The 12,376-nt window shown below is 36.6% G+C and overlaps 1 protein-coding gene across 3 annotated transcripts in view; it reads left to right on the forward strand.

Moving 5' to 3' along the window:
- The window catches only part of LOC107573995 (sorting nexin-13-like), a 22,383-nt gene that overhangs the window by 4,912 nt on the left and 5,095 nt on the right, over positions 1 to 12,376 (forward strand). Inside the window, exons 1-2 of one of the 3 annotated variants that reach the window (XM_016260464.1) lie at positions 4,221 to 4,415; positions 9,932 to 10,044. In XM_016260464.1, the coding sequence (XP_016115950.1) occupies positions 4,407 to 4,415; positions 9,932 to 10,044 (122 nt within the window). In that variant the 5' untranslated portion in view covers positions 4,221 to 4,406. Of the gene's footprint in view, positions 1 to 4,220; positions 4,416 to 9,931; positions 10,045 to 12,376 lie in introns of those variants that run through there. The other 2 variants (XM_016260465.1, XM_016260463.1) reach the window with 2 other exon arrangements.

Genomic DNA, 12,376 nt, shown 5'->3' on the forward strand with positions numbered 1-12,376 from the left:
AACCACATTTAGTCTCGTTTTTATTCGTCAACAATATTGCATTATACATTTAATTATAGTCATCGTCACATGACCAGCATTTACGTTGCGTCTCGTCTCGTTTTCGTCACGTGATAAAGGTCCGTTGACGAAGATATTTAGTCATAATTTTCATTGACGAAAGCAAAAGTAATTGGCGCAATTCGGCATCAAGCAATTGTTCGTTTGAGTTTTCCCTCTTTTCCTCGGATTTCTTGACTTTCAAATAGCTTGAAAAACCGCCGTGTGCGTTTTACTTTCACTTTCAAATTAGCGGCAATTCTGCTTTGATTCAATTCAAGCAACAGGAACCAAATAAATAAGATACATAGAACGCTTATTAAGAAAGCTTGAACAAGAAAGCTTGGAGGCACAGCAAATACACCTTGATGTAAAATAAAATAAATAAAATACACAAAGTCTAAATAAATTAATCAGCATAAACTGTGGAACCAAATAAATAAGAAACGAATGTTTAAAAGAAAAACTTCCAGTCAATAGGCTTTTCAAAATCTAAAATATTGCCAAACAGGCGCCTTTGCATTTCCTTTCTAAACAATCTTCTGCCATCATCTTGTCTTTCTCACCTCACTCTTGTCAGTCAGTTCGACTCACTCTCCTCACGTGATCAATAAAATCTGACTCCTGCTCCGTGGTGCGCTGTCGTTCGCGCACGGTTCGGCACGCTGCATTGAGAGTTAAGTTTTTAAAAGTGTCTGTCCTCTAACTGAACTAGGCTAAATTATTTGTTACTATAAAAAAAATCAAAACGATGGTGGGGGGCGGTGCCGCGGTAGGCAAATGACGTAACCGGTGTTGCAGCTTAACACCGGTATAACCGAAAACACCGTCTATCGCAGCAAGCCTAATTAAGGGGCCATTTTCAAGTAGTTATTTATTGACTAATATACAAGTTTTGGATAACTTTCTTTCTACAAAATTAGAAAGGTCAATCCAAAACAAGCAATGAGGTGAAATATTGTAATTAAACTGCACGTTTATAGTTTACTGGGTAAAACAAATTTGCAACAATTTTGTTGGACAGAAGAATTTTTTTGTTGATAAGTCAGAATTTTTTCCATTCCAGTTAGTTGATAAAGTTGGTCAAGATAAGCCTGACTTCATGAGACTGGTCTTGTTTGTGAATGTTATTTCCGTTTCTGAGCACAACATTTTAAAGTGACAAACTTGTTTGGCCTTTAAGCAATGTTTAAACCTATGCAAACTTTGTGGTATAGTTGGTTATGATGGCAAGATAACAGTCTGGTTTGCATGACACTTATTTTGTTTGTGGATGTGCCATTTCATCCTCAAATTATAGTTTTAAAGTAAACTCCTGTTTTGTCTGTAAGTGACATTTAAAGGAATAGTTCACCCAAAAATGAAACTTTGCTGAAGATTTACTCACCCTCTCAGGCCATCCAAGATGTAGATGAGTTTGTTTCTTCGTCCGATTTGGTGAAATGTAGCATTGCATCACTGTCTCAGCAACGGATGCTCTGCAGTGAATGGGTGCCGTCAGAATGAGAGTCCAAACAGCTGATAAACCCATCACAATAATCCACACCACTCCTGTCCATCAGTTTACATCTTGAGAAGCCAAAAGCTGCGTGTTTGTAAGAAGCAAATCCATCATTAAGATGTTTTTAACGTCAAACCGTCACTTCCTGCTAATAAATATATTTACAAAGCCTTCAAGTTTGATAGATAGATAGATAGATAGATGTTTCAAATTTCACCAATCTAAATTTGTATTTAGTTTAGGGCTGCCACTAATGACTTTTTATTTAGATTAATCTATCGACTAATTTATCGATTAATGTAAATGATTAATTTCCCACCAAAAAATCAACAACAATTTTACTTAAGAATATTTTATTAAACTATATTTCATTAAACCAAATGAAATCCAAAAGTAAAGTGCAACATAAAGTGCAAGAAGCAAGTGTCCATCTCATAGTCCAAATCACTGAAATCAAAGTTCAGTATTATAGTGTAAGAATGACAACATATCCACGTGTTCTAGTCTACTAATAATACAATTATAAAACACGCCGAAAAGTGGGTAGTTCCACAATTAGTTCTGGTACTATGAAAAGTTTCCTGCGGTGCGAAAGGCCCTAATGATAACAGTTCCTGTGGAACTACTGTGAACTGAGCCGCTGTGTGACGCACGTACTTAACCTACACGCATGTAAATAATTAAAGCGCATATACTGTATTAGAACTGCATCGCATATAATTATTTAATTAAATCGTAGAATTTGTGAATTCACAATTATGCTTAATTATGATTTTTAAGTGGGTTTAATATATCATGGAGCCTTAGAAAACAGACTAATGTGTTTTATGGATTCTCGTCCGTGAAATGCGCCACTTCCGGTATTTTGCCGGTTAGTCGATGCGAGCAAAATGAAGTCGAGGATTTTTAAAAATCGAATAGTCGAATAAAATCGACGAATCGCGACAGCCCTAATTTAGTTTATATATTTCATCATATTTAATAATGAATTAACTTAGACCAAGGTGGTAGAGCACCAATGTTATTTTAATATCTGTTATATACTATTATAGTTTTTATGAATATTTTGTTATGAATTCATTTTAAATTTTATATTTTCCATTTTCATTTTATTTTTAAAGTTTTAGCAATTTTGTTGTGTTTTTGTCATTTTTATTAGTTTTTTTCAACTTGTTTTAGTTTTTTGTTATTTTTAGTAATTAAACTAAAAAAAAATATATAGAAATGGTGCCAAAAATATGAAATTGTATATTTTTTTCTTTCAGTTAAATGTTTATTTCAAGCAAAACTGTTTTTTTTTTTTTTTGCACGTGTTTTTGTTATAGTTATATATAATTAGATATAAGATTTTGTTTTTGTTTCTGCCAGGCAAAATTCATAAGTTTAAATGCTAAAAACAAGAACAGCAATAGCATGAGCAACTAATAGCAAACACAACTTTTCTTAGAGTCCAAAAAGTGGTACATTTTTAAGAACATCATTTTATTTTGCTTTAAGAAAAAGTGTCAGTAAGTATAATGTGGTCTACAGAGATCTTATACTCTTTTGTCTGTAAGTGCCGAAGGCTTAGCTTATATCTGGATTATACACACAACGTTTGATCTCAGGACAGCGGCACTATTTACAGCACTCTTAAAATAGACCTCGGTGACCAGCCTGAATTAATGGCGAAGCCTGATGAGTTTTGTGCAAGATCACACTTGAAACCTTCTGGAAATTTTTGGCACTTACTATGATCATTTTATGAGCTCTTCTCAGTGCAGATTCACCGTCTAACTTGGATCAGGTCAGACTGTGTATAATGGCCTTATCTCAGGATATTTAGGCCTACAGCACTTCCATGCAGTGCAGTGTTAATGCATTTCACAGTTTAAGAAGGTGGAGCTTGTTTGCAGCAGGTGATTGAATGACAGTCAGTGGATTATAATCTTAACCTGGCTAAAGTCTTTGCTGACCCGTCCTGAGGACGCAGCAGGACAGAATGAGATCATCGCTGTAAAGAGGCCTATTAACTCTACAGCTTTACGCCCTTTCTATTGTGAAATGAATGACTAATTGGTTAATGTACTAGATTGTAATGAGGTGCCCTCGCGTCTGCCGAAAGCTCACAGCGCTTGTGTCTTCTTACTTGATGGGAATTATGTGATGTGCTCTGAAAAGTGGTACATTTTTAAGAACATCATTTTATTTTGCTTTAAGAAAAAGTGTCAGTAAGTATAATGTGGTCTACAGAGATCTTATACTCTTTTGTCTGTAAGTGCCGAAGGCTTAGCCTATATCTGGATTATACACACAACGTTTGATCTCAGGACAGCGGCACTATTTACAGCACTCTTAAAATAGACCTCGGTGACCAGCCTGAATTAATGGCGAAGCCTGATGAGTTTTGTGCAAGATCACACTTGAAACCTTCTGGAAATTTTTGGCACTTACTATGATCATTTTATGAGCTCTTCTCAGTGCAGATTCACCGTCTAACTTTATCAGGTCAGACTGTGTATAATGGCCTTATCTCAGGATATTTAGGCCTACAGCACTTCCATGCAGTGCAGTGTTAATGCATTTCACAGTTTAAGAAGGTGGAGCTTGTTTGCAGCAGGTGAATGAATGACAGTCAGTGGATTATAATCTTAACCTGGCTAAAGTCTTTGCTGACCCGTCCTGAGGACGCAGCAGGACAGAATGAGATCATCGCTGTAAAGAGGCCTATTAACTCTACAGCTTTACACCCTTTCTATTGTGAAATGAATGACTAATTGGTTAATGTACTAGATTGTAATGAGGTGCCCTCGCGTCTGCCGAAAGCTCACAGCGCTTGTGTCTTCTTACTTGATGGGAATTATGTGATGTGCTCTGATGTGAAAACATGGTAAAGGTAAAACGGCTGTTGGATTATTGTGTGTTTGATTACAAAGAGAGAGCAGCTTTAGTTTTCTAGTCCGCCGTGGGCACTAATCTGCTTTTATCTTATTTTGGTGGCGATTAGGGCTGAAACGTGTTTTTCAGAGCACACGGAAAACTTCCCACAGTCAAGGATGTTTTCCAAACGCTTGGATTGTATGTGCATTTGTGCAAATCTCTTTATCTAATAAACACAATGCATAAACTGCTTATATTGACTAGTGCGTTCATACTTAGACTTTTTTTAATGACTAAACGAGACTTTTCATAAAACCAGTGAATGTTTATTCAAAACAGCCCGATGATGATGTTAAAACTGATTCAATAGGCTGTTTGCATTTTTTTTTGCCTGTATGTTCATCCAGAACACGCAGAAAGAAAATATAAAAATATAATTTGTTTCGCTGTAATAGTATCGTGTTGTTTGCTGAGGTTTCAGAATAGTTTGCCGGCAGCTGCTTTGCAGTCCTGTGACGGGTGATAATTCGATAACGATAATTATCGCGATATAATTTCTCGATAAAACAATATGAAGGGTTCGATAAATGTTCGGTATAATGTTTATGCGCCAAAAGTGGAGCGAAACGGTGCGACTCATTTGAATCGTTTCACACGGACTGTTTATCTGCTCGGACCAATGTTCAAAACGGCCACGTGGTGCGAGCTCACTAGAGCAGATGCGTTTACTCACTCACATGAGCTCTAAGCAGCGCTGTGAGATCCAGTGTGAAGCGCTTGAACTCAGCGATGAACACCAATGACTCGGTGATTTAAACTAGTTTAAAGCCAAACAGGAGAAACACTGTGTGCAACGAACGAGACAGTCAGAAGGTTTTTCAATCTACACATCGCCATCATTTACCATGGATTTACTGTAGTAACACTCACTGCACCATGGTATTGTGGCACAAATGTGGGATATTCACATTGAATTTTATTACAGGAGTAATGGTATATACAGTGGGTACGGAAAGTATTCAGACCCTCTTAAATTTTTCACTCTTTGTTATATTGCAGCCATTTGCTAAAATCATTTAAGTTCATTTTTTTTCCTTAGTATGTATTTGGGATTAAGCTATAGCATGTATGCATTTATGCTGAATGTTTTTAGACTACTGTTTTTCATACAGGCTACCTAAAAACCATATAGTTATATTTTTACCATGGTATTGAGGTGCTATATGTGGGGGTTTAACTGTTTATCATGATTTAAATGTATGCTACTATGGAAGACCAATGCTTAATTAAAAAAAAAAAAAACGGTCAGAATAAATGTAACCATATAAAACTGAGGTTGCTACAATTTTTACAGATGTTACTAATTTTGATCATGAACAAAAATTTACCTCTGCATCCTAGGTCAAGCTACTATCAAATGTGCATTTCTAAGAGACAAAAAAGTGATATTATTATTATTATTATTATCAGGCAACCCAAACCTGTTTCTTGATTTGGAACAATATCACTCATTAGAACACGCAGAAACTAAGATTTTGTTAAGGAAAATGAATGGTCTGGTTTCTACAACTTTCACTGTGGAGCAAAAATCTGGCTTTAAACTTGAAAGAAATAAAGATTTGACATTTATCGTGATAATTATCGATATCGACTGATATGAAAAAAATCATCGTGACAATTTTTTTGGCCATATCGCCCAGCCCTACTTCAAGTTAAATCAAACTTTTATTTTGACAGGTTGCATTCACACAGAGACACGCTGAACATGCAGGATTCATATTTAAATAGTCTTTTTGTGGTGTCATTCACAGACACTAGTCCATATTGTGATTTTATTTAAGTGTACTGACCTACATTTGATTTATTCAAAATTTGACAAATTCCGTGACATTCCATGTTGTTAATTAAATTCCATTTTTATGAAAGAATCCTGCGATTCTGTCCTCGTTTTCCACATCACAGAAAGCATAGGGCCCTATGTTTAGGGAAGAGTTCATGTGGAATCAAAGTTCTCTAAATTATCTTAATTTCTTTCTTTTACTCTTTTTCAGTCTTTACTCTTTGCACTTTATTTTCTCTCTTCTTTCTTTCTCAGTTATGTTCCTTTGATCATATTTTTGGCTGATGTTTATTTAAGCTGAGCAGGACACACTCCAGGTCCGACCCTTCAGATCCAGCGCACACAGGAATGTGTGTGTGTGTGTGTGTGTGTGTGTGTGTGTGTGTGTGTGTGTGTGTGCACGATCGGCTCAGGAGTAGGAAGGGAAGGGCACAGATTGGGTCATTGAGTTTCCTGTCCTGGCAAAAACAGGAAACCTGGCCATTGGTTACATTCACAGTCACACTCTTTCCTCTCATCTGTGTCGTCTTAATTTATTTCCTCCCTTCAATTCTGTTGAAATCCTTTACCTGTCTGCTGAAAGCGCCTGCACTGTGCTTTCAGTTCTTCTGGTTCTCTCTTATGATGATGATGATCTAGAGCAGAGGTTTTCAAACTTTTTGGAGCCAGGGACCCCTTACAGGGGAGATGATTTTCCAAGGACCCCCTCATAATTATAACAGTGTTTAAGGTTAAAGTTTAATGTGGGTAGGAGGAATGAACATAATATGAATGTTTTATTGGTGCAAATGGTCCCCATTGTATATGTACTTTTTAATACTACAGCATAATATAATTAAATTGACCATATTTTCTGGAAAGTTGCACCAGGTCAAGGGGGGAAGACAAAACAAAACCCAAGTTGCATGGTGTGTAAGTCGCATTTTACTATTACTTTCAGAAATTATTTAAATACTGAATAGGTCTAAATAAAACAAATGTTAGGGGGGGGGGGAAACATTATAAACACTAACATGAATTTTACTTCCCCTCACTCCAAATCATTTACATTTTGTGGCATTCATAACAATAAAATAAATCAATATATATGTATATAAAAAAAATGTATTATAGTGCCGATCATTAGCCTACAAACAACATTTATTTTAAATGCCATAGGCGCCGATCCCGTGGGTGCTCGTGAAAAACACAAGATAGTCTTCATTAATTTTAACCAATAAGAAATGGATTGCAGCTTTTACAACTTTATTCTCGTATTTATAGTTCAGTTGAGGCAGTTTTTGGCATTATTTTAATGGCTCATGTCGAGAGTGCATTATTGTAATACGAAAGGGCGCCAGCACGAATCTCTCGGCTTACAGTGGGCTTGCTTTCCATTATATATGTGATCATGGCTCTGCACTCACTCAGATATTACATGTAACTCAAACTTTGTCCTGTGTACGCGCGAATAAGTGCTTTTTGTAAACAGGCATTTATTAAATAATTTTATTTAGTGAAGCGCAACCCTTATAGAAAGAATGTGTGTATTATTTTGGTTGGTAATTGCATGCATTTCACTTCGCAAGATAAATTTTGTGAAGTGAATTCATCAAACGGACCATCGAACGGAGTATAGCCTACTCTAGAAAAAACTAACACCCAGTATAATGAATTACTGAGTAATGAGAATGTTTAAATATGTTAAGCATCTGTTGCGTATGTGTATGATAACTTAGCCTGGTTATCATTTACTTGTGTAAACAGCAGTGAAATGTGTTTTATAAAAAAATTAAATACTTGTTTTTTGCACCAACTGGCAGAAACATAAATCGGCGCTTATGGCTGTCCATAACAAACTAAATCTACTTACTAAAAACTGAAACTTAACCACATAGGGGGCTCGCAAACCTCTCATTCGGCATGAATCGTTTCCATGAGTGAATCGTTATGAAGTCTAACATTTGGTAGCTAAAATATTAGGCTACCAAGTAAAGAAGGCTTTGCACTTCTCTCATGTCCGAATATCTAACAGCATCCTTCACATTTGCAAAAAAGTGTTTGGGAAAAACACCACGGCATGCTCACGCTGACCGGCAAAACCTACATATTGTACAACAGACAAGTTAAATTGAGTCACCAAATACCTTTTGTAGGTTTAGTCGTCTCATTTAGTTTGCTGATGAAGAGGCTGTGATGTCAAGTTGCAATGCTAGAACTGATTTGTTGTGTGTGTGTGGGAGGCGCCAGCGCGAACACTTTGGATTCCTTATATCAACGGAAAAATATGATATCTGTCAGATAAGAGCAAGATATCATTCAAAACGGTCTATTTTTATTTGTGTACCTTCAAAATGACAAAATAAATAAAATGACAAATTAAAGAAAACAAACAAAATGTGCTTGCCGTCATGGTCTATGTGAACCACTTCCTAAAATGAAGAAAAACTCTGCGATACTCTCTACTTGTCAAACAGACATGAGAAATCTATTTAGCTATGTAAACCTTGAAGTGCCCGCTTTTAAGTGTTTACGCTTTGCTTATTTGACATTAAATGCATTATATAAGTCACTTTGGAATAGGGCTGCACGATTAATCGAATGCGATTGTCATGCGAATTTTGTTAGTAAAGCCGGTTCTGTAATCAGCAGGAGATCATCATCACGTGCTTTCAGATGGAGCAGAATTTACTACACAGAGCCGTAGTTCACTGACAAGTTATGAAATCGAAGAAATCGTTGGTGATAATGACAGCTGTTTGCATAGCTTCTCAGTGAACTACGGCTCTGTGAAGTAAATGCTGCTCCATCTGAAAGCATGTGAAAATACCACATTTAATAACATGTTTTTACTCCAAACTCACTTCATAACGTCAGTCGAGTGTTTGAAATAAATCCTTCTGTGAGATGATGTGGCTTCTTACACAGAATAAGGCATGCAACATATTTCATAGTATTTAAGCAGTGATAAAGGCATTGCATTATAAATATACTTTTTTTTAAATGAAAATGATAATAATAAGAACAATAAGAAGCAGCCCTACTTTGGAATATAAATCATAGCACGTTTCAGAAGATAAAAAACACGTGTTGCATTCGGAAAATACGGTATAGCAAATTATTTTGCGGACCCCCTGGCTTTGCGTCACAGACCCCATTTTGAAAACCCCTGATCTAGAGCAAAGTGCAGCTTGGAGAGATGGCCCGTAATCACTACTTTAATTGCAGTGCACGAACGAAAGTCTGACCTTTACTGATTATATCTGGCATGAGTCAGTCAAATCAAAGAAATAAAAGCTCTTTACCTATATGAACATAAAAGCAATAGTTGATGCTACTGAAATTATGATGCTAACAACAAAGCAATGTCTTTGTCGTAGAGATAAAACATAATTTTAATAAAAAAGTGCAAAATGCATGTTCATGGCTAGTAAATTTCCTCTCTTCACCCATTAAACATTTTAGACCCTGATGATGTTCACTTTCAGTTATTCAGTTGCTGCAATCATGTCACGGTTTTCTTCTATAGAGAATTACACTGTGTGTGTGTGTGTGAGTGTGAGTTGGTGTGTGTGTGTGTGTGTGTGTGTGTGTGTGTGTTCAATTACACTGTATTCATGCTGCTTTCATTCGGATCAATTAATGCTCTTCAGCAGGAGCACTCACAGTCAGCAAAAGATAAGAAATAATGTCATTAACTCTGTGTGTTTCAGGCCAGTCTGTCCATCTGGGGATGGGGGGGTCTGGGAGTCGTCCTCTTCCTCATCACATTTGGACCTTTTGCCATCTTTTATCTGGCCTTCTACATCCTCTGTTTCATTGGCGGGTAAGTGGATCAAAAATACGTCTCATTTCAGTGCGCTTTAAAGGGATAGTTCTCCCAAAAATGAAAATTACCCCATGATTTACTCACCCTCAATCCATCCTAGGTGTATATGACTGACTTTCTTGCAGACGAATACAATCGGAGTTGTATTAAAAAATGTCCTGGCTCTTCCAAGCTTTATAATGGCAGTGAATGGGTGTTGAGATTTTGAAGTCCAATAAAGTGCATCCATCCATCATAAAAAGTACTTAATAAAGGGTTAATAAAATCCTCCTGAAGCAAATCAATGCGTTTGTGTAAGTAAAATATTCATATTTAAAACTTTATAAACTAATCTCTAGCTTCGGCTAACAGGTGCATGCGTTCACGTAGGCCTGGGCGATAAAACGGTATCGATATTTATCGATGGTACACCTTCTTCGATAACGATATAACAAAATTTCGATATAGCGCACGATATAGGCACGTGCTATGAGTGACGCACACACAAACATGAACACATGCTGAAATGAGTGCTGTGCCTGCCTGTGATGAGGAGATTGTGAATAAATAATGAATATTAGTCGAATTTAAAACAAATATTTGCATTTGAATGTTAGGTGTGCATCAGGGATCGTGAGATGCGGTGATAATGATGTAAGTGACGTTGTTGCATGTTAATGTTTTGTTAGTCTAGCCCACGAGATGCGCCGCTGCTATGTTATTCATTCAAAATATTAGAGAAATATAAAAGCTCAATGCGGAGAAGATCTTAATTAGGTTAAAACCGAAACCAAGCCATTCACACAGAACGCATATTCAGCACATTTTTTAGACAGACAAATATGACTGCTGCACTCGCGTCTCACACAAGAGATGTATAGAAAGCTATGCAAAGTTAAAACAGTTTAAACTTTTAGAAAACATGCACAAATTTGTGGAGGTTTATTCCTTTTCACTGAGTCTCTTTTTTAAAGGCAGTCTGTGTGACTGGCGCTTCAGCTCTTTGGATTAAGCAATGCATAAATACATGATGCTGTTTTGTTCATAATCGTTTATGCAATTTACAAATTATATTAGATTTTTATGAGTTAATTTAGATGTAATGCACGTCTTTTTATAGACAGTTATTTCCTTGCGTTGACCATTTAAATGCGCTGCATTATTTTGCTCATTGCGTCCTCCTGTGGCCTCGGGAGACAAAACAAAAGTTTCCTTAAAACATATTTAATCTGCATATAAAACATTAGAAATTAGATATTTGTTTAATTTTTATTTTGTGTTTGATTGTTAAAACAAAAAATATTTGTTGTTTGTCTCAATAAATTGGGTTAATTTAAAAATACAGTGGTTAAATTTAAACAGTTTTTTTCTATTGCTCTTTTTTTTAAAAAGGTTATAAAAAGTCAATAATTGTCGATACCGAACGATATGAAACATTATATCATTGATAAATGTTTTTGCTATATCGCCCAGCCCTACGTTCATGAGAGAGTGGCGTTCCAGTGGATGATGTAGGCGTAGCGTAAGCTCCGGTGAGAAGTGACGAATGCGGAAGCGCAGTTGAGAGAGCAAAACTAAACACCGGTCACGAATTAGAAATACAAAACGAGGGTTTGTAAAGAAAAATGTTTGAGGATTTCGCGATAAGCCAAGAGGAGACTGTTTTTTCTTTGCTGTAAACTAAATTTGGTTCTCATGAGACTAGCATCATCCCTTGGAATGCCACTCTCTCGTGAACGCACGTACCTGTTAGCCGAAGCTAGAGATTACAGTTCATAAAGTTTAAAATATGGATATTTTTCTTACACAAACGCATCGATTTGCTTCAGAAGGATTTTATTATCCCTTTATTAAGTACTTTTTATGATGGATGGATGCACTTTATTGGAATCTCAACAGCCACTCACTGCCATTATAAAGCATGGATTAGCCTGGACATTATTTAAAGGGGTCATATGATGTGATTTAAATTGTTCCTTTCTCTTTGGAGTGTTACAAGCTCTTGGTGCATAAAGAAGATCTGTAAAGTTGCAAAGACTAAAGTCTCAAATCCAAAGAGATATTCTTTATAAAAGTTAAGAGTCAGCCGCGCCTACCTAAAACGCCTCGTTCTAACACACCCCCACATGTCTACGTCACTGTGTGGGAAGATTTGCATAACGCCGCCCAAATGTTCACGCAAAGAAAGAAGGCGTAACTTTTATTCTCGCTGTAGTATTGTTGCCGTGTCCTGAAGGCACTGTGTGCTTCGTTGTGAAAGCGAAACTACTTTGTTTGGCCTTCCAAAAGAGGACGATATCTGCTTCGTCATGCCTTCGTCAAGCAGAGTCCAGCCCGGGGTCGTCACATG

The sequence above is a fragment of the Sinocyclocheilus grahami genome, unplaced genomic scaffold (genome assembly GCF_001515645.1).
Source record: "Sinocyclocheilus grahami isolate Dianchi unplaced genomic scaffold, SAMN03320097.WGS_v1.1 scaffold2085.1, whole genome shotgun sequence".
In the NCBI taxonomy this organism is placed as follows: Eukaryota; Metazoa; Chordata; class Actinopteri; order Cypriniformes; family Cyprinidae; genus Sinocyclocheilus; species Sinocyclocheilus grahami.